This window comes from Echeneis naucrates, chromosome 1, assembly GCF_900963305.1.
Source record: "Echeneis naucrates chromosome 1, fEcheNa1.1, whole genome shotgun sequence".
NCBI lineage: Eukaryota > Metazoa > Chordata > Actinopteri > Carangiformes > Echeneidae > Echeneis > Echeneis naucrates.
In genome coordinates, this window is record NC_042511.1 from 23945667 (window position 1) to 23973464 (window position 27798).

The 27798-nt window shown below is 42.7% G+C and overlaps 1 protein-coding gene across 6 annotated transcripts in view; it reads left to right on the forward strand.

Annotated features, from left to right (window-relative positions):
* Window positions 1-27798, forward strand: part of apbb2b (amyloid beta (A4) precursor protein-binding, family B, member 2b) — a 45365-nt gene that overhangs the window by 9754 nt on the left and 7813 nt on the right. For 4 of the 6 annotated variants that reach the window (XM_029497363.1, XM_029497367.1, XM_029497365.1 and 1 more), the window contains exons 2-13: window positions 4135-4222; window positions 5183-5243; window positions 5821-6918; window positions 12367-12611; window positions 13098-13229; window positions 13767-13838; window positions 18314-18364; window positions 19568-19653; window positions 20031-20091; window positions 22623-22769; window positions 23172-23299; window positions 26672-26786. In XM_029497363.1, coding sequence (XP_029353223.1) covers window positions 5838-6918; window positions 12367-12611; window positions 13098-13229; window positions 13767-13838; window positions 18314-18364; window positions 19568-19653; window positions 20031-20091; window positions 22623-22769; window positions 23172-23299; window positions 26672-26786 — 2118 coding nt within the window. In that variant the 5' untranslated portion in view covers window positions 4135-4222; window positions 5183-5243; window positions 5821-5837. Of the gene's footprint in view, window positions 1-4134; window positions 4223-5182; window positions 5244-5820; window positions 6919-12366; window positions 12612-13097; window positions 13230-13766; window positions 13839-18313; window positions 18365-19567; window positions 19654-20030; window positions 20092-22622; window positions 22770-23171; window positions 23300-25752; window positions 25759-26671; window positions 26787-27798 lie in introns of all 6 variants that reach the window. The other 2 variants (XM_029497368.1, XM_029497369.1) reach the window with 2 other exon arrangements.

The following is a 27798-nucleotide window of genomic DNA, read 5'->3' on the forward strand; positions in this document are numbered from 1 at the left end:
TATTATTAAAATATACACTCAAAACAAGCGTAATTCAGGTGAATATACTTCAGCTAAACTTTAAAAAGAAAAAAGTTTTCCTCTCAAAAGTGCAGCTCTGCTCTATTTTTTTATATATAGCAGACTGCAGAGTAGTAAAGACACAGTCTGACAAAATGGTTGGAATGTGAAAAACTGTCCCGAAATGGCACTATGTGTCTTTGTTTAGCAGTGGCACTAACTTCCCAGCCATGCAGTTAAATGAAGAGGGTCCGGCCTTCTCTGCAGCCAATCGAAATAAAGCCAAAACGAGATCTGGGAAGATTGCCTGGTATTGTGCAGCTGTCTTACAAGTTCATGGCTTAATCCGAAAGTTAGAAAAACACCCAGTTGCATTTTCCATTCTGCTTGCTTTGCTTTGTTGACATGAATCCATCCATTTTGTTTTTGATGACTGGGCCTCTAGCTGCGACAGTTTTGCTTTCTTGTCGAGTCGCTTTTGGTAACAGATGGGGTCTCTCACGAGCAGAGTGGGACAAGAGAACAGGAGGGGAAGAGTGGCTGTAAATCAGGGTTGTAGAGAGAAACGGGTGGTTTTTATGAGAGTTTACAGACCTTCCTCTCTTTTAATGAGAAAAGACAGCAATTCTCTTCTAGACAAAAGAAAAGTGGGAGAAGAACGGCGAGGGCTAGAAGATGAATGGGATGGAAGCTGAGACATGAAGGGGAAGCAAGGAGAGGAAATGGGCAAGAAAAACGGCATGGAGGAAAGAGGGAAAAGTCAAGTGGGATTAGCAGAGGAACTGGAATGGCGAGAAACCTTGAGAGGGATGGGCAGGAAAGAGGGATGAGAGGCCTATCAAACTGTTGGCAGGCATCCACTCGGCATATGAATTTAAAAGTGCTCAGGCCAGTATCTGGTGTATGCCGGCGGTTCCACACAGCAGAGCTGGACCGTTTGCAGCTGCTTCCTTCATTCTTTCGGGAGGTCAGGCCCCCCCAACGTACGCATGACACTTGTGCACACACATACACAAACTCTGAATGAGCCAGCAGGTCAGAAGTCAAAGGTCACTGTCATGCTGTGACACATCCTGGATCTTATTACTGACCCTCCCGGTTTGTTTTCTCTCCGCCGGTCTGTCTGTGTTTCACTCTTTTTGCCTGCGTGTTTAACTGCATGTGGAAGGTTCACCCTCATCTTTACTGTTCATGTGTGTGTTTGTGAACGAATGTTTGTCTCTCCGTGGAACGCTGCCAATGTTGCCCTGCCCACAGTGGGGCCCTGTAATTATGTGTAGACCCCCTCATCCGCAGCAGAGAGCTGCAGGGAACCGACCCAGCACAGCCACAGCTCTCACTGTCCTTGCAGCCTGATAGAAGCCATATCCAGATGTGTCTCACGGGGATTGAAAGTTATGCCTGGTGCATACTTCCTGTGCTGCTGCTGAGCTGTAGCTCCTCCCAAATGTGGGTGGAGCTTTACATTTTGTGTTTTACATTGAAATAAATGATATGGCAGCTTAAGTGCAGTCTGTAGTTAGTTTTTGAATGCTAACACCTTCTGTTGTTTCAGCTCCTCCCCAGCTTGCAATGAAATATCCACTATGAGGTTAAAGTGGCAACTTTAATCTTGTGGTTTGGCATTTGAAGGAGTGGTTTTAAAGTTAAAGAAAAAGAAAGGGGGGATGCCCTGCCTTCAGCTTGGTCTTTGTCATGTAAAATATGCTCAGTTAATGTGACGTTGTCATACTACTTTGTTCTTTGTTCTCATCCTTATATCTGTAGGTTCAGGCTTGGAGAGCTACTGTCTGGGTTAGAATTAGTACATGTGCTGTTGCTTTTGTATGATTGTTAGCACATCTTATAGATTATAGATAAAGTCTGAGGATAAATGTTTGTGTATAGTGAAAACAATTGTGCTATCCCACTGGGGACATTACTGAAATTCTCTTTGTAACGGTGTGGACAAATTACCATGACTTTTGTAGTTATGCTGAATAGGATCTCTATATAACGCTGCATCTAACCTGAAAAACCTGGGCAGCAGTAATTTTTCATGGGAAATGATTCATCCATATTTAGATGACACCCCTCCATACAAGCACTTTCTCTCACACACACCCTGGTATGTAGACTTGTTGCAGCAGGAATCAAGGGACCAAGTATGCTGTATAATTTTAATCCCAAAACATTTATGATTTTTTTTTTTTAAACATTTTATTTATACAGAGCTGCAGAGCTTAGGATTTTACACCGGAGCCCCATGGAACCTTCAACTATTAGAGAAGACATTACAGGAAGTACAGCTGGTCTGAGGTTAAAATTATACAGCTTTTCTTTTTTCTTTTCTTTACCACTGCATAGCACCTAGTGTCTGCTGTTGTGTCAGTCTGACGCTGGCAGATTGAAACTAGGTTTATGTATTTAGCAGCTTCAGCTGAGACAGTAAAAGGCGATTTGAATATTTATATTTTCATAAACAGTATAAACATTTTTTTATGTTTCTGGTCTTCTTTTGAATTTAGTTTTGAGGTGGCCACATTTTGTAGACGGAACCTGTAACCTGATGTTTCAATTTGCCTAAGAGTGTCAGAGAAAATGTTGTCTTCAAGGTCCTGGGCCCATAATATTGACTCTGAGTGGCCTGCCAGTGATTTAAAAAAAAAAAGAAATAAAAAACAACAAAAACATGACAACCGTAATCGCTATGATCATTATGACAGGATGTGACAGATTGACTTTCTACATAAAAACATTTAAAAATAAATAAATAACAAACCAAATAACCATCCCACTCTGTGATTGATTGTGCAAAATGCCAAAAATATAGAGCAAGGCTAATTACATAGCAACAGCAATCTTATTTATTGAAGGTGACAAACTGCAAATCACTAACTCTCGCTCAGACGGTCAGGAAAAACAACAGCTCACACATCGTACTACCGATAGATTAAGCACTAAAATGGTTCTGTCTCTGCAGAGGATACTTAATGACTCCACTGACAGAGTTTCCACTGCATTTAGCTTCCTGCCCGTCCTTTGTCATATGAATCACAACACAACACAAACCACAACTGCTGCTAGCTTTATCAATTCCATGTGTACTGAGCCATGTGTACAAGAGGGCTGCTAATGACATAATTTACGACATATAAGGTAGACATCAGCATATGAAGTAGGCAATGGAATAAATACAAAAAAGGAAAATATATCTCACACACTATGAGTCGCTGCTGTGGACAAGTATAGTGGAAGGTACTGAAGTAAAGTAAAGTCAGGTAGAGAAAGAGCCTTGCCAGCAAAAGTAATAGTTGTTTATGCTTTATGCTCCGAGTTAAGAAAACATTTGCAGAATAAGTAAATTGTGTCACTAAGAATTAGCATTTGGTAAAGTAAACTTTAAGAAACGCCTTTAAGATATTGCACTAATCAGCTAGTCTGAGCCAATAACTTTGGAAACCCATTGGTTATTACTGCCATTTGAGGATTTGCCTGATTACCCATTTCCTGTGACAGTTCATTGCTGATCATGGATTTAAAAAATGACACACTCACACCACCCCTGTTCCTGTTACTCTATTGTTTGATTTGAGATGATCACTTTTGTGTTGAGCAAGCGGGTGCATTAGAGAGGGTAACATTTTTGTCTGATCCTATAATTTCATATCCTAAAACAATCCCAGGTGTTTTTCCGCTCTCTCAGCCAGGAATAAATGGGATTTCTGGTCCACTGTAACTCGTTTATTTTCTTTCATTCCACCTTTAATAGAGGTTGCGTGGTGGTGAGAATTGTCTGTAAGTTTGACTGCATTATGCAGTAATGCGTGCGTGTTGGAAAGCAGTGAGGAGGGAGTTTACAAGTCTCCTGTGGCATTAAGTTTATGATGGTTCCAGTCAGTGAAGAGCTGGCAAGACTGCAGCAAAGAAAGACTTAGGAGCTCTATAGAAAATGAGCCTTATTCTCCCTCGCTCTCTCTCTCCTCTCACACTCTCAAACACACATACGTACATACATACCTCGTGTATTAATGTTTGATCAAGGTTGTGAATAATTGATGTCTTTATTATTTGTCCCTCTGGTGTCCTGCAGTCCTCCACCCCTCCCTCTCTCTCCATCGCATTAATCCTACTTTATGTTTGTCTCTCCCTCAGGACGCTGCTGCTTCAGTAAAGCCCTCCTGTTTGAATGAAGAGAGAACCACTGAACAGCGGCATGGATACGCTCAGCTGTCGTTCTCTGGTAAGTAGCAACCCTAAAGACCTTCTGTTTTTAACACAAAAATAGACACAATTTGGAGATATTTGGAAAATGTTGCTTCTCCTGTTGAAAATATCACTTTACTCATGCTTTCACTTTACGCTGCGCTTTACAAGCATTTTTACTGCTGTTGTCCATAAATCGAATAAGATATTGAGACATGATAAACGAAAGGTTTTGCGCTACATCCATCGCTTTGGTGCTTTCATTTTGGCCAAAAGTCAACCAAGCATGAAAAGATAACCACAATAACATCTGTAAATGTTGCGCAGTAAAATCCATTATAAATGTTCTTTTATTTTCAAGTAACTAAAGCAGTTTTTTCTTTGCAAAAAAATTTAAGGTGGGCCACTTAAACCAAATTAAATTGGAAACTTATCGTTGTTCAAGTGGTAAAATGCTTATCATATCCAGGTAAGCAACATTTTTCTGCGTCTCAAGGTCACGATACCTGTTAGGTATACCTCAGCTTCTTTATGAAACAGAAGGACATCAGTCCTTTGTTAGTCCCTCACTGGGGAAATTTGCAACAAACAAACATTAGATCTGTTAACATCAGTATTTATATCTGTTTCCATCTCAATTCCCATTAGCCTCCTAACATTACGAGGACAAGGGCAATATCCGTTTAAAATGATCCAGTTGGTGCGAGCTGACTTTTTAGTGTATGTGATCAGTTGGTTCCATTTGTTACTCGTGACATCAGTTGCGTCCATAAAATGATGCATTGGAGTGGCAGTTCATGCTCTATGCTTTTTATTTCTATAGCATCTCCTTGCTGCCTCACGGTATTGTCATCTCCATAGAAACCACCCTTAGTTGGCTCCACATGGATGAATGTGGTCTCAGGGGACAACACAAGAAGTGTTTAGGATGCTTTGCATTTTTCTTCGGACCACCCTTTTAATTTTTATTTATTTGTTCTCACTCATTTGTGTTCAGATCTGCTGCTGAGTCTTCTGAACCCTGAACTGTGACCCGTCTGTGACAGACCTCCTGTCAGGTACAAAATACACGCACAGGCTTCCACGCATGCTCTACTTGTACAGTGGAAACCATACTCACAAATCTTCATATTCTGCAGGCCCCAAACCCTCTAACTAGTTTTTTTATTTATTTATTTATTTTTTGGAAGGACTATAGTTCACTGTGATATCTCAAGAATGTCAAAACTAAGCCTGGAAATATTCTCTCTTTGTTATCATAAATAAATGGAAAGGCAAAAACAAAACAAACAAAAGTCATCATGTATTTGAAGCCTTTCTCAAATGTTTTAGCTTCTGTGGCTTTCCTTAAAGAGCTGGGTACTGTAGATTTATGAATGTTACCCAAACATAGTGTATTCGTTGATGACTATTTTCAGGCACATCTCTAATTAACAACACAGAAAAAAACGTGTGAAATATACATAAAAAAAAAAAAAACTAACAATAAAGCTATACATCCAGTCTCGTACTGAAAATGCACCTGGTGCAACTGTCACTGTGTGAACAAAAGAACATTACTACACTCTGTCTTCGATGTGTTAACACACACAAATTTGAATCAAATTGATTTAATCTGGTCCTCCTCTCTTTTAGGTGATCCGTCTTGTGCCATGATGATGTCGGTAGATGTGACCAATCGTAATGGGCCTGCTGCGACACCTCCCACTTCACTCAGCCTTCGCTCCTCACACAATCAGCTACTCAGCAGTGATGTCATCAAACAGGGCTCTGGCACGCCTCCAAAGTGTCGCAAAAAGTACGCCCTCACCAGTATCCAAGCCGCCATGGGCCTCGGAGAAGCAGTGCCATCTTCGCCATCGCCATCATCATCCCCGTCACAGTCTTTAACGCCCAACAACCCAAAGCTAGCCAAGAACGGTGTCAACCAGCTTCGTAAAGCTGGTCAGGACCACAACAAAAACACAACTGGCCCCGACCCCATAGATCTGGAGTGTAACTCAGAGTCTATGACAGATGACCTGAATGTCAACACATCAGAGGAGCACAACAGTCACACTCTCACCATTAATGACCGAGAGGATGATGTCCTTAAGTTAGATGTTGAACTGCTACCAGGCAACATTAATGCAGAGCCTGAGCAGAAATCAGATACAGATGTGGACTGTAATGTTAACACAACTGTGGAGCTCAAACTGAATGGCAACACAACAGATTTGAGCTTTGACATGAACATTGAGGCAGAGGAGAGTGATGATATCAGCATTCTGTCTGAAAAGGAAATATCAAAGATGAAGATCGAGGAAGATGGAGATGAGGTGGTGGTAGAGGAGGAGGAGGAGGAGGAGGAGGAGGAGGAGCAGGAAGAAGAAGAGGAGGAGAAGCCGTTGTTGATGATGAAAAGTGAGTCTCCTGTGAAGAATCATAAAGTTTCTGTGGGCGTGGAACTCATCTCTGACCTCCACTCCAACATCAAACTCCTCAAAACAGGCAAGGACTGTTCTGTGCCTCCTCCTCCCTCCCCACCACGACAAGCCGGTCCAGAGGACACTCCTCTGCTTTCTGTGGCCTCCTGTTCCTCCTCTTCCTCCTCTTCTCCAGAGACGAAGAAAGACAGAAGGACCGGCGCAAAGACAGACTGTGCTTTGAACCGCATTCAAAATCTGAACCCTAGTGACGAAGAGCTGAGTTGGACCACCCTGTCCCAGGAGAGCAACTCCCCAGAGGAGACAGGTACATAAACCACATTCACAAAACATGCTGCAAATACAGCTGTTGTCAGTTACTGATATTTGCCATAGTTTTCATGGGAGTGTTTGTCAGCTACTCCAGTGTGGGCTTTTGTTTTTTTTCTTCTTTAATTCTCCTGTTTGTGTACGTAGTGGTTTAAATTGTCCTTTCTGCTGATGACATGTTTCCATTTAGAGTGGCCCAGTGTTCATGGCTGCATGTGCGTGCAAGAGATGAACTCACATCTCTGCAAGAGAGTAACAATCACTCCAGCTTGTAGTAAATTTCCCAGAGTCTGAGACAGGAAATACCCTTGTAACCTCATGGGTGGTTAGCAAACTAGATCAGCTCCATCCAGTTTCAAGCTGTGTCCTGTGCATTTGTGTATAGGGCTCACTGGCTATTAATGAATTCATATCTCATGTCTAGCTGCCATTATCGCTCTCTTTCTCTGTGCCTTTGATTTCTTCGCCAGAGCTGATCTTCAAGACAGAAGCAAATTTAGCTTCCTATTTAGCTGTCCCTTCCTACCCTCTTTTTTCATTCCTTTTGTGAGAATATGAACATTTCTACTCCATAGATATTTTAAATATAAGGAAACCAGTGGAAACGAAGAATGGGAGTGCTCTACTGTTACAGTATGGCTCTCTTTGTTTGTGTACAGTAAATACAGTTCTGTTGTTTTATCTATCATGTTACTATTAAATATCCTTAAGTTTTACATTTAAAAAAAAAACTAAATTGCTAGGTTTTCTGTTTTTAACACATTATTTCTTTAATAGTATACAGGTGGGTTCAGATAGTATCATAGTTTTTGAGGCACAGCTTGGATCGTTTTTCCGATCAGCAAAAAAGGGGGAAAAAAACATGGGTGACAAGATGAATGCTTTTTGACTTGAAACATGGACATAACCCGCCCAAAAAACCCAAAACTAAATATCAAAAAGAACTTAAGCTGTCCATCCAGTGTTTGAATATTAAAAATACTACAATAAATAAAAAGAAAAAAACACTAAATACTTCAAATGTATAAAACCAAATTCAAGAAGACTGGAATTAAAGTGTGCAAGAGGCTTTATTCCTTATGAATTAAGAAAAACAAAAAACAAAAGTAAAACAAAAGACAGAATGACAAAAAGGCAGGTTCTTTTTCAAAAAGACGTCAGTGACACACTCGGGTGTTTTTGTATGGATTCTCATGTGCACGGTCATGCTCATATGACTTTCTCACACACACCGTGACAGTTTTGTCTGCTGACCTCCCATCGTCACTGTAGTTGAAGCCAAAGCATTCCCATACAGCTGGTTTAAATGACGCGGGGGCCTCTCCAGCTCTTCTGCTCCTCCCCTTGCCATCCTGTCACACTGTGCTTGTTTGACCTGCTCACATGAACATACAGCCGGCTTTTTTTTTTTTCTCACTCAACCAATTATCGCATCAAGAGATAAAATGCAGCCAGTCCGCCTGCTGCATGCAAATGTGTTCCGAACTGTGGGGGGTGATCCGTTGCACCACTGCAGCATACGAATTCTTTAGAAGTGTCATTACATGAGGATGAATATAAAGAAAGCTGACTCTGATTTAAATGTAATGAATTATAGGTGAATTTTGTAACCTGCGAACTTTCTGAGTCATCACTGTAGGCTCTCACTTTCTTAACCTTTGCAGGTCTGTCAAAGTCATTGGACTTCTCCATCAGCGTTGTGTAAAAAAAAAAAAAAAAAAAAAAGAAACCTGACTGTTCATTTTAATTGGCTCCTTCAAGCTCCCTGCCTGGTGCTTTCTTTGGTTAGTCATATGAAACACACTGATCTCGTCTAGAACATGAGCTGAGCTGTAAACCAGAGCCTGCTGAGCTTTTTTGCTGCTTTATTCCTCCCATTATGTCTCTCTCTCTCAGCTCTCTGATGATTTGCTGTCAAGTTGAAGGCCCAGAGCATCTGTGTATTTCATTTCTCTGCATATATTATTGGAGAAATTACTTTCCATATCCTCTTGCTTTTCTTTGAAACTCGCCCTGGCTTATCTGCAGTGTCATTTTAAAGTGATAATTCCCTAATGTGAGGGTTTGATATGGATCAACTCGTATCTCTTGTGAGCAGAAGGGGGACAGAAAAGTCAACGTCCGTGGTAGACATATTGTCCTCAGAGGGTTTGCTGAATCGATAATCACAGTACTGACATCATTAATGTTGGATTTGTGGAGAACCAAGGTAGTCTCCCATATTGCTGTGTCTTGTCTGCTTGTCTCTCTCATATTGACAACCGTGTTGTTTTCCCAAGTGTTTGTCAGATTCCTCCGTGCATGTTGTGGGATGGAGAGCCAGTACGACGCTGCTTTCACACACAGGAGCCAAATTACACACACAGATACTCATAGTTGCTCAGTTGAGAAAGTTTCACCAAAAGAGATCCCTCACTATCTCACACAACAACATGTAGTATTCTCGCACTGGTAAGGAAACATGAGGTGAATGTGTATCAGTGCAGAACAGCATCATTTGACTCTCCCATTTATTCAAACTTTAGTATCTTACCTTCCTTCTCTCTGCCATTTCCTTCTCCCTTTATCTGTCTCACTGTATCTCTCCCTCTATCTCTACTCCTCCTCCACTAGATATGATACTGTATGAAAGATGATCTGGGGGTTGCCAGGACAACCAAGAGAGGCTAAAGGAAAGGTGACAAGGAGCGGAGAAAATCATAAACATAGCCATTTGCTGAGTTTACAGATTTTTTTCTTCCCATGTGTCCACATGAATGTTTGTTTTAGGACAGGAAAGGGAGGGCATGCTTGTTTGAGCTGTCGATGTTGTTGATGCTCCAGATTGAGGGAGGAGAAACGACAACAGCAAACATAGCTCTGCTGCAGGGGGATACACAATCTCTCTCTCCCGCTCTTCCCCCATCTTTTTTTTTCTTGTCTTCCCCTCTTCAGCCTCACTCACCGTCCATCTTTCAATTCTCCCCCTCTTCTCTGCCTGTCCTTTCACGTCATGTTTCCCCTGCCTTTCTGTCTCGATTTGTTTCAGTGTCGCTCTCTCTCTTTCTCCTCATCCCATCTCTTGCATCCCCCCCCCCCCCTTCTCTCCCTCTCACTGTCTGGGGTTCTCTCTTTGGTTACAGCACTGGGTTTTGCTGTATGACAGACAGCTAGCTAACTATGATGCTGGGCAAAGACTACATGCTGGCCATTGTGATTGTCAATTACGAGGGTAGGTGCATCTGTCGGAGTCGGCTCCTAACTACAGCGAGCGTGTAGTTTGAAACACCGTCTGTGTGATGTATCTGTCTGTGCATAAGTGTGTGTACAGCATGGGTCTGTGTGTGTCTCTCCTCAAGCACAGGCATGAAGTTTGTAATGGTATTCCTCTTGAAATATCTGTGGTCTGTGCATGCATTGTGAGTGTTTGTGTTTACCGGTCTTACCATAGTGGTCTGTGTGCATAGTGTGGTTTCAGCAAACGTGTGTGTGTGTGTGTGTGTGTCTCTCCAGAAGCTAACTGCTATCCCCTCCCCCTCAACTCTGCTGACATTGAGCTGCATGCTAACAGAGGCTATGGCAGGCTAACTGCTACACAGCTCGACTACTGTACATATTCATGAGCTGCGAGAGAACATGCCAGCTACTTAAATCAGTGTCGGCATGCGAAGACAACTGCCGCTGTGCTTCCTGAGGGCCACTCTTCTAACTTCATGGGATCATACAGCCCTCAAGCCAAACTAGCGAGAGTATTTCAACAGCCAGCTCTCTCTCTGTTCCCCTCTCTTCCTTTTGCACATCTGCTTTAATCCACATCCAGCGCACCATTTGTCTCATGATGGCACACATTGTGAGTCACCATCCATCTCAGAACTGAGACACTCAGGTTTCTCGGTTGTAGTTTTTATTGGGTCTGACCTATTTTATTTTCTCCTTAAAAGACTGCAACTCCCAGGAGGCACTGCTTCACAGCTTCTTGCTCTAAAGCTGAGTGTTGATCCCTAAGAGACATTTCCAAGCACGCATATGGACTTCTTTCCTAAAGTCTCTAGGATTTGTGAAGTTTTGATATCTTGTGCGTGCACATGTGCATGTGTACACGTGTATCTGTTCCATCTCAGTCTGGACCGACCCAGTCGTCATTATGACATATAGCCTGCTGTCGTGGCTAGGGGTCCATGGTCTGTGTTTCATCAGCATGGTCAGCATTTTGAAACTCATTGCGTAATCACACACATCCAGTACTGTATTTCTAACTCAACACAAACACACCCAGCACCAGCTGTGTGTGTGTGTGTGTGTGTGTGTGTGTGTGTCTCAGGTGGGGCTAACAAACTGCAGTCTTGGAATGACATGACATTAGCATAAGAGACAAGAAAGAGACAAGAAACAGTGACACAAGTACTCTGATTTCATCTGTGCACAGGGGCCTTTAGAGAGAGAGAGAGAGAGTGTGTGTGTGTGTGTGTCTTTTCAAGGTATCTGCTGTACTTATTGTGAAGGTATTGCTGTGAAATAAATGACAATAATAACCATCTGCTCCATATGCTGTTTTTGTGTGTTTTGGGGAGGAAACTTTAAGTTGAATATGAATCCATATCAACTATGTGGCCACTAAGTGTTTACATTTATCAAACTTAATTTTGTTGTGAGTTTTCATTCTAAAGAAAGGGCTGTTGATGAAGATAATTGAATGTATAAGTCTTCCGTGGCAAGAATAGAACTTTTGACAAAAGATGTCGATATGTCACCACCCACAGTTCGTTATACAGTATGAAATCTGTGTGCAATGCGAATGCTTTCATTATGTGATTACCTTTGTAATGAGCTGGACATACATGCTGAGGAATGCTGCTTGGTTTACTTTGCATTTCTACAGTCTTGACTTTAGTTAGTGGTTTTCCCTTTGACAAAAGTTCACAATGGATTGCACGCCCATGGAAATGTAGAGGTAGATATGTATGACACTGGATTCTTTGAAGACGCTAATAAAACATCCTTTTTTGAGTCATGTTGAATAAATCATAATTTATCTGAATTCTTCTGACATCTGCCTAAGTGGTCTAAATGTCAGAGCAATACTACTGTCTGTGTGTATTTCCGACTTCATTGTTGCCTCGGTGATATTTGTGATTCAAAATGTTTCAGCTATGTGCTTGAAAGTGTTACAAAAATGCAAGAGTGCTTAACAAGTTTCAATCGGTTGTTGTCTGTGGAGCGTCAGGTCTTGTTAAATGACAGCTGCGGCAGATGCTTATAATCCCTGGCAGCTGTGTTTATTCCTCAGTGTTACAAGAATCGGAGGGTTGACTTCAACTGAACAGTGGCTCATTTTATCCTATAGATGAAAAATATCAATATACACGTGCAGTCAGCGGGATGTGTTTTGTATATTTAGTTCTATAAGTGTATTAATAATATTCAAGACGGTCCGTTTAACATCTTTGTGTTTTTGTGTTTTCTTCAGATATCTGGAGTGAGCAGTCATTCCAGACAGACCCTGACCTGCCTCCAGGATGGAAGAAGATCACAGACATGGCCGGTATCTACTACTGGCACATTCCTACCGGCACCACCCAGTGGGAGAGGCCTGCCACCCGCCAAGCTCCCACTGGACAGACAGAGTCCCTGACACTTGGCGAGCATACAGCCTCAACACCACGTAAACACTCTCTGGTCTCTCTCAGCCCCTCACCTACTCCTGACCATGAGGTGAGAGAAACGGCAACAGAATGAAGTGCATACTTCTTCAGTCCCAAGTGTGGCTTAGCTTTTATTTTTGTTGTTAACCAGGCTAAGTGATGATTGGTTTTTGCTGGCAATGTTTAGGCTCAAACTGTGGCTGGAAAACTTACTGTCGTACATCCACAATGTTAAGATAAAAAGTGCAGCGAAAATGGGAATAATAAAGAAGCCACAGATTTACATCAACCCTTGGATTAAAATACAAGCATATGCTGTAAAATGGGAAATAAAGAATATTATCAGCCTAGATTGCGCCATTATGACTGCTGGACATGAAAATGCTTGATTTAATTAACTTTCAGCAGTATATTGTTAGATTTTCTAAGTAATTTTTTTCATAATCATTCAATTTTAAATTGCATTTTGTGATATTGTACCAAACATAAAATCAGATTTTTATGGCCCGGCAAGTGCACAGTATTTTACACTCAAATCTGCCTTTTGTGCATCCAGTCGTGCCAGACAGAAGTCTTCTTCAGGGCGTCTACTCGTTCGGGCAGCACCACCTCTGACAGTTCAGTGGAGCCTCTCTCGTCTCATGAGCCCATCCTCCCTACATGTGGATTTGTCAACAGCTGCTACTTTGTAAGTGATCAACAATCCATGCCTTGCCCCAGAGATATCTGCATTCAATAATGTTTGGTGTGTGTATATTTAAATGTAATATTGGCATGCATTTGTTAGATAGTATGCTTCTCTTTTCTGTTCTGCTCTGCCTGAGATAAATCACTCTCCCGACAAGACAAGTGGGGAGAGGGAGTAAGACCGAAGGAGGATCCAGTCTAGCTTCAGAACACAGGAATGCAAGGACACAGAGTCAATCAATCAGTCAATCATGCAGACTGATGGAAGGAAATGGAGAAAGGAAATGAGATTTATAGACAGTAGCGTGGTGTAGATAAAATATTGATCCAGTGAGAATGTACTGATGTTGACAGATAGATATGCCAGTGTGAGATTCTGGCACATCTATCTGGAGTGACTGACTTACAGTCTGCTTCAGTATTAGCCAGTGATATAACATCTGAGGTGGGAGACGTACAAAGATGGCGCGTAGCGTGCTGTAAACATTATTTTAAGGCCTTTAAAATAATTAATCTCAGCCAATTTCTTTCTTTTTAGCCTCGCTCCACATCTCTGCAGGGGGTGCCTGATCAGGAGTGTCGCTCTCAGCATCAAGAGGATGAGGACAAGGTAGGTTGCATGAAAGCTCGTGTTGGCCTTCTCACCAGCCAAGTCTTGAATTGTGTGTGAATATATGTGTGGGGCATAGATGGTAACAAAAAATAAATAAATAAAAAAAATTGTAAATATATATATTGTGGCAGGATGAGGAAAAACCGGGAGACAGGAGACAAAGGCGAGTTTTAATTTTTTTTTATCCTCAACCAAAAACCGACTGAAGCAGGAACAACTTTACCAAAGAGCTCGGGAGTGCTCACAGCCCTGTTGGGTGAGAGACATAGTCCCTGGTGTCTGCCACACAGCCCCCCCCCCCCCCACCCGAACACCCAGAAGGGACTACTGAAGAAAGAAATCAGTCTTTCACTTGGGGCTTGAGCAACCTGCCATAACCGCTGCGCCTTGTCTCAGCCAAAACAGCAGGAGAAAAACAGTCCAATGCTGGCTGAGAAGCAGAATGCTGAATCTGTGAAGGTACTGCTGGGGGCCTGGAAGGAGGGCGACCCCAACGGGGAACCTGGGCCGGACACACAACTTCATCTGCCACCAAGTGCGCTGGTTTAAGCCTATCAAGTGTAACACGCTCCCTATGCCCACCCATATCCAGCACAAAACTCTTAGGACCCGTCTCAAGAATCCAAAACGGGCCATCGTATGGGGGTTGAAGGGTGAGCGGTGAGCATCATGTCTTACAAAAACAAACCGAGCCAACATGAGCTCTGCAGGCATGAACGATCACAGAAAACAGTGGTGAATGGGGCCAGGTACACAAGTGATGTCTGACAAAAAAAGATAAATGGCTGGACGAGGCCGAGAAGTGGAGCCCCCAGGCAAAAATTCTCCAGGGATGCAGAGAGCGGCTGACTGAGAACCAGCTCAGCGGGCGAAGCATCAAGGTTGTCCTTAGGGGCTGAACGCAACCCAAGCATAACCCGAGGTAAACGGTCCACCCAGTTACCATCTGAGAGTGCAGCACACAGCGCTGCCTTAAGCTCACACAAACCATTTGCCTGAGGATGGTATGCGGTAGTGCAGTGCAGTTGAACACAGCACTGACCAGAGCTCTGACATGAACTGGGGGCCCCCGTCTGAGGTGATATCTGGCGGAGTACCTAAATGGGCGACCCAGGAGGACAGAAACACGCGTGCAACATCCGAGGATGCTGTGGATGAGGGACAACCTCTGGCCATTGGGTGGTCCGATCCACTATTGTGAGAAGGTGCGTAAAGCCCTGCGAAGGAGGTAGGGGCCCCACTCGGTCCACATGCACATGATCGAAGCATCTAACCAGGATCGGAAACGGTTCGAGAGACGACTTAGTGTGCTGGTGGACCTTAGCATGGTGGCACACAGCACATGCAGTCGCCCACGCCTTGACATCTTTACAGAGGCAGGGCCAGAAGAACTTGGAACTGACCAACTTCACCAACACATGAATTCCAGGTTGTGAGAGAGAGTGTGCCGACTCGAAAACTCTACGGCACTAGGTCACCAGAACAACGGGGCGGGGACAGCCAGTGTAGACATCGCAGAGAAGGGGGGCTGCCTTCCTACATCACCGTACCCTCTAATTTGAGGTTGGTACGCATTGTTCTAAGGGCGGGGACATCCGGGTCTCCAGGATGGTCGGCAGCCATAGCAGAGAAATCCACCCCCAGGTGCACAGGACAAATGAGCACACGCGACAGTAAATCAGCAACAGGGTTGGACTTCCCAGCCATATGCTGAATGTCCGTTGTGAACTCAGAGATGGCCGCCAGGTGGCGCTGTTGACGAGTAGACCACGGCTTGGTCACCTTGGACATGGTGAAAGACAGCGGTTTATGATCCACATAAGCAGTGAAGGATCGACCTTCTAGCTTCTGTGGGTTTCCTTCTAGGGTTGCAAGGGTTGCAAGGTGCAGTGCCAACAGCTCCCGATCAAAAACGCTGTACTTGCACTTGCTAGTTTGCATTTTTCTGCCGAAAACTGTGAGTGGCTGCCACGCATTTGCAACGTGCTGTTCAAGCACTGCCCCTACAGCTATGTCCGACACGTCTGTTGTTAAAGCTATGGGTGGAGCGGGTTTGGGATTGGTGAGGAGGGCAGCGTTAGCGAGGGTGGTCTTTGCTCCTTCAAAGGCCTCGACATGTTCAGGAGTCCAGTCGACAGGGTTGTTTGCCTTCTTAAGCCGCAGGGCTCCGTACAGTGGCTAAGAAATCGATCACCGGCAGTCCAAACTGACACTTGGCCGGGTTGACTATCAGGCCCTGCTCGTCCAGACAACAGAAAACCTGTTTCAGGTGTGCCAGGTGCTCTTCAGCTGATGGACTGTCGTTCAGATAAAGGAAAACAAAGGCCAGGCCACGGTACACGGAGTCCCTCAGCCTCTGGAAGGTTTGTGCTGCCGTCTTCAAGCCAAAAGGCATGTGCATGAACTCAAAATGCCTGAATGGTGTGATCACTGCGGTCTTTGGCACGCCCTCTGCGCACACAGGAACCTGGTGATAGCTGCGCACCAGGTCCACCTTCGAGAAAATAGTGGCACCTGCCAGGCGTGTGGAGAAGTCCTGTGTGTGTGGGTGATGGGATAGCGATCATTCGCGGTCACATTGTTCAAGGGTGAAAATCGCCGCAAGGCCGCCATGACCCATCTGCCTTAGGCACCATGTGAAGTGGTGAAGCCCACGGACTGTTCGAACGCCCACACTATGCCAAGACGCTCCGTGGGGACGAACGCCTCCTTAGCCATGGCCAATTTTACCGTGTGGAGGTGCCACACACGCGCAAAAACCGTCTTTCCCACAGTGGGAATGAAACGTTCTACACCGTGTTTTGTGACAGTGGTGGAACGTCTGCTAGCAAGCGTTGAAAAACACCACCTGACGCTAAAAAGTTAGCATGTGTTAACGGCCCGGCACCTCTTGTCTCACAAGGAAAAGTGGCGGAGGACACAGCATCAACTAAGTGGCGGTTTGCAACATCGACAAGCAGACCATTTGCACACAGAAAATCTGTGCCGATAATGGGAACAGAAATGGAGGCCACTAAAAAGTCCCACTCAAAATGGCAGCCGCGGTAACAAACAGTCACCGACCTCGTGCCAAACGTTGCAATGGGCGAACTGTTAGCTGCACTCAGCAGCGGGCTGGCCTGTCTCTGCTAGCTGGAGGGAGGAGGCTCTTTTCCGAGCCGCAGTCCACCAGAAAAGGAAACCATCTTCTGATCCATGAGAGCCAGATAGGGAAAGGATCCTCTCTGCGGCAGATAAGCTGTACCTCTGGAGCAGAAGCTGTTTGAGGGGGACGTATCTTCTGTGTTGCGGGGGAGCATCTGCATGCCCCGGCGTGTGGACTGCTGGTCCAGCGACAACCAAAAAGGACCCAGAGTCATCCGTGGTGGTTCCACACAGAAGAACCAGCACCTCGATGGCTGGAACCACAAAGCCGGGTCGCTCTGCCAGAACTCCAGGAGCTTCACAGCCGCGGTGAGAGATGGAGCACCGTGGACAGGAGTCACACTCCTCATCTGCTCCAAATGTTCAGTTCAGGGTCACCAATGTGGCAGGATGAGGAAAAACCAGGGGACGAAGGCGAGTTTTAACTTTTTTAATCTTCAGCCAGAGAACAACTGAAACAGGAACCAAACTTTACCAAACCATGCCCTCAGCTCAGCCCCTGGTGTCCGCCACAATAAATACATATACATGTACATGACTGTATAGAACGGTATGTTTACTGATATCACGTGCAGGCAATATTTTTGGACAGTGACAAATTTCTGTTTTGGCTTCATGCAGTTGATTTGAAATAAAAAATGACTGAGGTAACAGTGGTTCCAAATGCACACCATACATTTTTTTAATAACCCAAAACAAACAAACACAAAAAAACCTCGACCTTAAAACAGTTTGTGAGCAATCATGAATGTGCATGTGGAACATAACAAACACTGAAGGTTGGTCCAATGCCATAATGACCTCACAGAGCCAATTTCTTCAGTTTATTTTAAATAACTGACCTTTCTTTTATTTTTAATATTTTATCTTTAATGACACTATCTTACTTTATCTGATTATGGTGGCACACTTATACCCTTGCCCCTGGAGTTCTGTGAAACTTAAAACTGAAAGTCAAACCCAGTTTCAGATCCTTCATGTGAAAACAAAAGTAGTATCACTGTTCAAATCAGCACTGCCTGTAATCTGTCTGTCTTATTTGTATGGCACTAATCAGGATTCAGTACATTCTCAGCAGTGAAGTGACTGTTCGATAGGAGCAAGAAACATTTAAAAATATCATTTTAGAGTCTGAACAGCTTCTCATTGATAAATGTTTTTTGCTCTGCTGCACCTCATTGCAACAGATGCTCAGTGTGCAGTGAGCTAGTTAGCTAATAGCCTTGTTCTATCTTTCTCCTCTTGCTTCCTTCCTATTGTTGACCTCTCAAACCTTGACCCACCACTGTGTGTGTGCGTGTGTGTTTGTGTTTTAACGCTCTGTGTAGAAACAGGTGTGGAGTGATTTTGGCGGAAAGATTGATAGTGAGGTGTGGAAGGCAAGTATCATGCACTCAATGTCAGTGAGTCTTGCTCTTTGGTCTAACTTCACCCGCTCTTTGACTGTGTGAATTATGTGCTAGAGATTCACTGCCTTGGCAAAAGCATGCGTGGCTGATGAGTCAACACGAATGTAACTGCAGCAATCACAGCATTTTGTCACGCCTGATGTGTACAAACATCTGTCATTTGGCTGCGGCAATATACTCAACAGGTTGTTTCTTTCTTTACTGAATATGGCTAAAATGTTTTCATCTTTCCTTCCTGCTGGCACAGAGTTGAACGTGCTTGCAAAAACAAATATAAACGTGCAAACATCCTTTCCTTGATGCAGCATGCCCCATTACACGTCACACACCAGCTCCATTTCTCCATCCAACAGGGGGATTCTGCCCACACTTTGATGCATGCCAGCATAAACTTTGTGAGGTTGTATTATTTACATGTTGCTTCCTTCCAGGTTTGTTTCTTTTCTTTTAAGCCCTTCTCCCACATGCCCTGCAACTCATGAATATTATGGCAGGTAAACATATTCTGTTGGTGGGTGTTTTTTGTTTTCGTTTAAAATACGGTGAGGAGTAAGATTTCTGAACATCTGCCACAGATGTACCTTCACCATATACCCAATGAAAAAATTTAACCTAAAAGGCACCAGAGTTGTTATAATCTGGAATTGATATCCTCGTACAGTAAAGGATTATTTAAAAATATCTGGAACACTTTGAACTCCATTGGCACAAATCTATAAAGTAACTAAAAATAAAACCAAATACTGCAGATGAAGAAGCAGCTGTCTGTATTGATGATGTTGTGTGGGATCAGACCTGACAGATTTCCTTCACATAAGGCACTGATGTGTGAATGATAATAATAAGCATCACAAAAATGTCATTTGTGCAGCACCATGCAAAGATTCTCATAAAAATTCAATAAAGACAAGAATAAAAATATCTGATAAAATAACTGAATGAATAAACTTTTATATTTGTTCTAATAAATTATATTAACTGACTAAAATAAATACTCCAAATAAAAACCAAATGGAAAAAGGCTTTTGAAACATACCAAGGCATTCAGGTCCATAAACTTCACTTTAGGATGGCTGACGTGTGAAAGGGGCTTGAAGTTGGAAACTCTTTTGCCAATGATGTAGTTATTTGGATGCCATGTTATTCTCTGATGATGTTACCTGCATGCACCAGGACCTGCAGGCAGCCACAGTGAACCCTGATCCCAGTTTAAAAGAGTTCGAGGGTGCTACGCTTCGCTATGCATCACTCAAGCTAAGGTAAACTATACCACACTACTTCCACGTATGAATCTCTGCAGGCGTCCACGGTTAAAAATGATTCCTTTTTTCTTTCTTGTAGCCACCTCCAGTAGCTCTCTCCTGCTCTTGGCTTCTACCCTTGTGATGACTAGTTCTCTAATCTTGTGTTAAATCAGAGTCAAATAACATCAAAGCAGGAAGTTAGTTCTTCTCCTCAGGAAATGGCTCCATGTTCACTATTAGTGTAATGACCGCCTGTCGCTTTAGTAAATTCCCACACAGGAATCTTAACATAAAAGCTAATAGTTCCACTGGTCATACAGCTTAACTGTTACAGCTCAACTGTATGCTGTAGGATATTCCAATTTTCTCAACCTTTCCAACTGTTTTTGCAGGAACCGTCCAACAGTAGAGGAAGAAGAGTCTAGCAATGTCAACAGTGACCCAGAAGCAAAGGTAGAGAGTGTTTACCTCATCATAAACGCTGTTCAAAACATTACTGTTTATGTTAACTGCATGTTTAACTCAATAATCCGCGGTTTTAGAAACAAAATATCTTTTAAAAAAAACTGTTTGTCTATGTATACGTATGTGAGTGTGTGGCTGATACAACACCTCCATTTTCATAGATTTTTTGCACATTCAATCTAACTTTTTCATCCTGGAATAGAATCAGAATTCAGAATTCTTGTTCTGAAAAGATGGTGTATGCATGTTGCAGTCTGAAGTCCTCAGCCGCCTCGTTTCTTTGGTGGTGTTTATGTTGAACAAGGTGGCTGTGGCTGCACCTCAGAGGGAGCACAGATCTGGCCCCAGATTGCCCCCCAGTGGTGATGCTGAGAAGTCCGACTCGATGCTGCATGTGCTGCATTAATTAGGACTCTCTCAAATCCAAAGATTCAGATGAGGCATTTGAGCTTTTAATTAAAAATCAGACTCAATATTACAACTCCTCAGAGGGCTGATACTGTGATAATGTCAGCCTAAGGTATAAATTCAATTCAGCATTCTAGCTATTTAAGCAGCAAATAGATTATTTATCTGCCCTGATACAGAACCATTTCAGTCTCTAACAAACTGCAGCAGATTGCAGGAAGTCTAAAATCCAATCCTAGGTGTGTGTGTGTGTGTGTGTGTGTGTGTGTGTGTGTGTGTGTGTGTGTGTGTGTGTGTGTGTGTGTGTGTGTGTGTTGTTCCCACACATGGCTGAATAGATCTAAAGCATAACAGATTTGAGTTTCAAGCCAGCGCTCTGGTTGATGATGTGTTACTGAGTTGGCTGTCTGGCATCTGTTTCCCTGTGTGAGTTTGTCTGACAGAAATTCACAATCCTTAGCAACAGTGACATTGTGATGAATTCCAGACACAAACACAGACCTGTAGGCAGGGCATCTGGTCTGGTAGCACAATGGCCCGCTGCAGTACACTATCAAGATAAAATGTTTCCTTCATACAGAGAAGATGAGTATGAAAAAGTCTTTGCTTAGATTAATCAAATGTTAGAAGATGGGTCAGATAATGTCAGTACACAATAAACTACAATAAACAAGCACGGGTTTACAACTGTTTTTATAAAATATAGTCGACGTTGTGCTGTTAGTGTAATAGTGTAGCTGCTACCATCTGCTGGTCTGGATCAATGGCACAAGTTTCATTAGCTTAGTCTCAACATGGAGTGAACCACTGTGTGATCGTTTGTGTGTGTGTGTGTGTGTGTGTGTGTGTGTGTGTGTGTGTGTGTGTGTGTGTGTGTGTATATGTATGTACATGTAACAGGACTGAAGTGGTTACTCGTGTAATTTGACAATCTCAAAAAATTACCAAAGCAATTTTCCTTGGATTGAAGCTTTGCTTAATTAACCAAACATGTAAAGTCAAATCCATTTTTCATGCCCAAGAGGACAGCACTGGTCGGAACTGATTTTGACATGGATTATCTGGTAAAATGAGGAGCTAAAAGATCCTTAACAGTCTTAAACCTCTCATACTGTTGAGTCAACAGATCTGTTCTGCTATTATCGAATGTGTTTGTTCTTTAAAGTCAAACCGACACCAGCTGACTGAGCTTTAACAACAAGAAATATTCTTGCCCTTGGACCAAAGTCAGCTAAGCTACTATTTTTGACTGATAATCAAACTGTAAAATCTCAGACATCTGCTTTCCTGTGAACTCATCTCAGATCATGTGAATTTGTGTGAGGTCTCTCTGGCACCACAATCCTCTTCTTCAGAACTGAAGAGTCCTGAATAGGTGAATCAAACAACTAACTCTGCGTCCCTGAGATGCAACTTTTTACATGACCTGGATGACTGAGCGCCTTCACAGAAATCATAATTTTAATATCTTGTTCTACAACATACAATGCCATTTTCACATCTTGTACTGTGTGCATGTTTGAGTTTAAAGAAACTGTGACATCTCAGAATTTCTCTATCTGAGTGTCAGAACTTGACTGATTATGATTCGAAACTGCTGTAGTCTGATTGTTTGGATATATTTACTTTTTCACTGATGGGGACAAATATTTGAAAATGCAGGACACCAGTGGTTAGTGTGACAGTGAATAAAATTTTCTGTCACTTCCCTGACCCTCTCTGATGTCTTTCATCTTGGATCTCGGGTCATCAGAATAATATCTGAGTGGAATGCTGAAATCAAATCAATACTTGATGAGGACAGATGGACCGGTCTCTGTCCTTCCTCTACTTCAATCTGCCAACATCCTTTGTTGTATTCATCAGTTTACCAACAATATAGTTTTTGTAGAAGTCGCTGTTTTGTTTCACCTTTACAATTTTACAACATTGGGATTCTAAGTCAAAAGCAAAAAATATATTCCCTTCAAACAAACAGCTGCAGCAGCTGTTTTAATTGAATTGAGATATATATATATATATATATATAAGTGTGCAAAATATTGTAAGGACTGTATTGTCCATAGTGGTATCTTTAGTATCTTCACTCTGTGTGTCTGTATTTCTTTCAGTGTTTTGCAGTGCGTTCTCTTGGATGGGTGGAGATGGCTGAGGAAGACTTGGCTCCTGGAAAGAGCAGTGTTGCTGTGAACAACTGCATCAGACAGCTGTCATACTGCAAGAATGACATCCGAGACACTGTCGGCATCTGGGGAGAGGTGAGCGGAAAGTTGTGGCTGTAGAATGCAACATTTGGGTATTTGCTGGAAGCTAAAGTTCTGGAGAGAAGCAGTGCTTGTGTCAGATTAAGAGGGTGCAGAAGAGGTTAGCAGCGGTGACAGTCTCGTCTGAAATGCATGTGAAGATGGAGGGAGGAAAGAATGAAGAGAGGAAAGTAGAGCAATGATATGAAAGTGACACGACAGAACAGACAGAACTTCCCTCTTTCAATAGCCTTTTGTTTCCCACCATTTGATAATTCATTTAGAGGCAATTGAAGCCAGAATCATGCACATTTATGCACCCTGCATGCATACATACATAGAGATCCTTTTATATGAAAACGATGGGAAGGATTTGTGAGCGTCTATGTTTGACGGTGTGTGTTCATGTGTGTTCAGGGGAAAGACATGTATCTCGTGCTGGAAAATAATATGTTGAACCTGGTTGACCCCATGGATCGCAGCGTGCTTCACTCTCAGCCAATCGCAAGTATCCGTGTATGGGGAGTCGGCCGGGACAATGGCAGGTGAGTCACTGCGGAAACTACATTACATTATGTATTATTTATTTATTTGGAAAACTGACTGATAAACCTTTCTGTTCTAAAAAATCGTCTTTAACATTTGTACGGTGTAGAATAATCTGGATTCATTCAGGCATCATCTGGACTACTGGGACTGTGATGTGCTTTTGTTGTTGGGGTTTAAGTTTTTGAATATTTAATGAGATAGATTAGTCACCAATGGATTGAACGGTGTATCACCATCCAGACTGAGTAAAAGGTCGCAGTAACAATTAAGGCCAGCAGACAGCCAGCATGGGGACAGACAGAAAAGAGGAGTTAATGATTGATGATGAAGGGATCCTGCTGAAAATTTAATTCATCACTACAAAGGAGACGATGAAAAGCCTTAACTCTCTTTCACCGCAAATCCTCACCTAATGTCACTGCCTCACTTTCACCTCAGCTAAACTCGCTGAAGTGCAGTGTAACTGTCAGCGTGTCTCCGAGCCTCTGAATCTTAGAAATCTTAGAAACTGAAGGAAACACTGAGCCTAATTAGTTTCTTAAGCCTTTCTTTGACATAAAATGAATTTTAAATAAACACAGTATGATTGTGTGGTTTGAGCACCAGTAGAGGGCGCTGTGCACTGCTGCACCATACACCAGAGGAGTCCAAATGTAGGTTGTAAGGTACACCTGGAGTGGCTGGTCACTTCTATATGAATGAAGTGTATTTTTAACTTGCGATCACCACCATCAGATAAAACCTGCATTTTCCAAGTTTTTTTATTTTATTTTTTTTCCTTTTCTCCCCTTACCATCCCCATCAGCTTATCACGGGTGGGTGAGAGAAGTGGGAATACCTCGGCTGCAGCAGAGGGAGGAGGGAGAGGAGTGGAGGTGGTTACAGGGAGGGGAGGAGAGGAGAGATGGGGTTTTGGCAGCAGAGAAGGAGAGAGGGGCATGAAGCTGCCAGAGGGGGAGGTATGGTTAGTGCTTACTGGGTGTGGAGCAGACAGGTTGAGGAATGTGTGCTGTAACACAAGGAGTAGATGTGAGTGTCTGAAGAAGCTCCTCTGCCCAAAGGATTCCCTGTTAAAAAAACAAAAACAAATCACAGTGAGTATAAACCTTTATCCCACTTTACTTCTGTTTTATTAGAAAGTGGCAGGTTGAGCTGGATGAGGCCTCAGTCTGTGGGGGATGTTGCTGAGCAGGTAGTTGGCAGCGTTATTTTAACAGCTGATGAAATGTGTGCAGCTCGCAGTATTGCGTGAACTCGGTGGGAGTGTAAAACGTGAATGCCGTGTGGGGCAGTTTGCTCGTGGTTGGATGCTAATCAAGTATAGATGATGTGATAAATGCGTGGTAAAAGGAAAAAAAATATCAGTTTGGCATGCACAAAATCTCTAAATTGTAAATATTGAAATATTTTGAGTTTATCTTCATGCTAAATTTGCATCCAAAATGCTCATCTTGATTTAGATTTCAAATACTTACATTTTGGATGTGACATTGCAGAAAATCCAGCACCAGAAAAAAAGCTTTTCTTTGTAATCACTTATGAGTTGTTTGACTTGTGGAGGTGTTAGAGGGAAGTGAAACCAGCAACCAGGTTTCCACATTGTAGAATAGGATACCTGATTGGCGCAGGCATTTTTCCATGGGTACGATCATGTTCATGATCGGAGTGGTTTTCCCATGTGCCCTGAAACACATCACCATGAAGATTGCAGACTGTCAGGGTAACCTTGATATCATGTATGTTGTAACAGTTGAATTCCAATTTCCTCCCACATTGTTTCACGTCCCTGATTATATTCCCAATGTGTCTTAATTCCCCTTTTTCATGTAATAATACTACTGATATTACGACTATAATAATAATAGGAACAATAATACATTTTTATAGTTTTAGTTTTTATAGGTTTATATTTATAGTCACCTTTCAAGGCTCTCCAGGCCTCCTTACAGGGCAGGGAGTTAAAAAAAAAGCAGAGCAATATAAAAAGGTAAAATAAGTTAAAGAAATGTACAGTTTAAAAACAAATGAACTTTTAATGACTTTTAGAAACTCCCAGCCTGTTTTCCTTAATGTCTTTTAGGTAACATAAACCGCCAGCCAATAAAAACTCACCCAACTACAACATCCCTCTGTCTTGCTACTTCTCGTTTCTCTTTCTCGCTCTCTCTTTTGCATTATGCTCAATCCCCCCCCCCCCCTTTTTTTTCATCTTTCACCTGAAGGTTAAGCATGCATTAAAATTACCCGAAGGGCTGCTTTGACCCCTTCGACCCACATGCACACATAAATATGGACAAGGTATCAGCAATGAATATGTCAAGGTTAATTCTCTGTGTGTCAGTGGGTCTGTTTGTCACTTGTTCCTCACAGCCCTCAGTAGGGGGCTAGTAAAATAGATTTCTTTTTCTACTAACTGCCTGCCTTTCCTCCCTTGCTTCCTTGGATACAGAGAGAGGTAAACACATTCTTTTCATTCGTCCCCACAGCTCCTCAGTACCTCCCCGTCATCTGTATCATGCCTGGTTGTTTCATTTCCTCTTTGTCTCGTTTCTGCTCATCATGTACTGTACCCGTCTGCACACAGACAGGGGAAGTCACCTTCATTTCCTAAATCTCTAAAACTGTCTCATACCACAAGCAATTTTTGTTAAGTATGCACTCATACAGTACATGTTTTGTGGACAGTTGCCCCTCAGGGTTCAGCCTCAGAAATCTCATTCCCCCTCAGGCCTGTGTGTTCTGTTGAATACACAGGCATTTTTTCAAGCACATAACTTGGAAGAAGGTGATTTAGATTGACTCTATATGCACTTTTGAGTTATGTAAATCATGTGCTTGTGCACTGCACTGGTTTAATTTGCTGCAGCTTTATTTCCTCTTCACAGTGTTCTAGGTCTTCCTTCCTCTCCCCTTTCATCTACTCTCCGTATTCTTTTCAGCCCTTCTCAGTGGAGTTAAATTGTTTTCAGCTCCAGTGGGCTCAATGCAAAGCTCCTCCCTGCTGTTCGGTTCCCCCAGCGTCACGCTGCTCTATTGATCTCTAGGGTCTATCAGCGTGTGTGTGTGTGCGTGTGTGTGTGCGTGTGCGTGTGTGTGTGTGTGTGTGTGTGCGTGTGTGTGTATTGTGTATCAATGTATTCATCAGATTGATAAAGGTCATCTCTCACGTTGCTGCCCAGAGCTGTCAGTCCCCAATGTGGAAGCACTCAGAACCACATATGCACAAATCGAGAGTACACGAAACTGCTTCATCATTTACCCAAGTGGTTCTGAAAATAACCCAACAATTCCTCCTCTCATCTTCACCCCCCTGGTGTTTTCCTCCTTTCTGTGCACCTTCTCTAACCCTGGGTTTTCCTCTCCCCCAGGGACTTTGCATATGTGGCGAGAGATAAAAACACCAGAATCCTGAAATGTCATGTGTTCCGCTGTGACACACCAGCCAAAGCCATCGCCACCAGTCTGCATGAGATCTGCTCCCGGGTAAGTGATTCAGGCTGGGCGAGGGTGTGGACATGGAGCCAAGTTTAGATTTGGCAAGTGGGCTCAGATGAAGTGTTGAATTGTTGGCAGAACGTTTCTGCCACTACTAAAAAAAGGAAGGCATGGAGATGAGAAAAATGTGTGTATGGTCATAATCGCACTCAATTTTTCTATAAAAACACAAATGTAACCTATATATTTTTTTAAATGGTATCAACTTCCAAAGCATCCCATGTAGATGCACATTTTAATCTTGATCACATAGAGATTGCAGTCCTCCAAAAGTCTAAAGACAAGATTAAACTCATCTAAATATCAAATAAATATGCAAAGATCAATATAATATATAAAGTATTTCTCCTCCCAAAACAGTAATCAAAGGGTTCTGCTGTGTTTGTTTGTCACTGATTACAAAAGAATGCAAACAGAGTTAGAAAAATGTCATTTCTTCTCTGAAGGTATTAATGCACTCTCCTTTTATTCCAATCAAACACATTTATAGCTTTAAAATTTGAATTAATGTTCAAATGATTTTGTCAATATTTATTGAATTTAGTGTTGAGGTCAATCCTTGATAGATCTTTTAAGGGTTTAATTCTTTCTTACAGTACATTAATCCTGGTGCCTGTTAGACCCCCTGCTAAAACAATATTTATTCTTTAAATGTCTGTTCTAAAGAGAGAAGGAGCCATTTGTCTTTCTTCACAGCCTCCACACTCAAACCATCCACACCATAGTTTACAGTCAACCTCTATGCAGCTCATGGCATCTGTTTAATATGGACTTGTCACAAAAAGATATAAAAGGAAAGCCAAAGAATTTGTAGCTTGGATCCAGATTTACTGTGACAAACTCTGTGATGAAGGACATGTATAATTTATGTGTGTTTCCATCTGTCTGGATCTGTGATTGCATGTGTTTCTTGTAGTGAGAAGTGCTGAGGGAAAAGCTTTTACCTTGCTTTGGAGAGAGGAGTGTGACCCGGTGTGGTGGTGTGGTGGTGGGGGGGTGA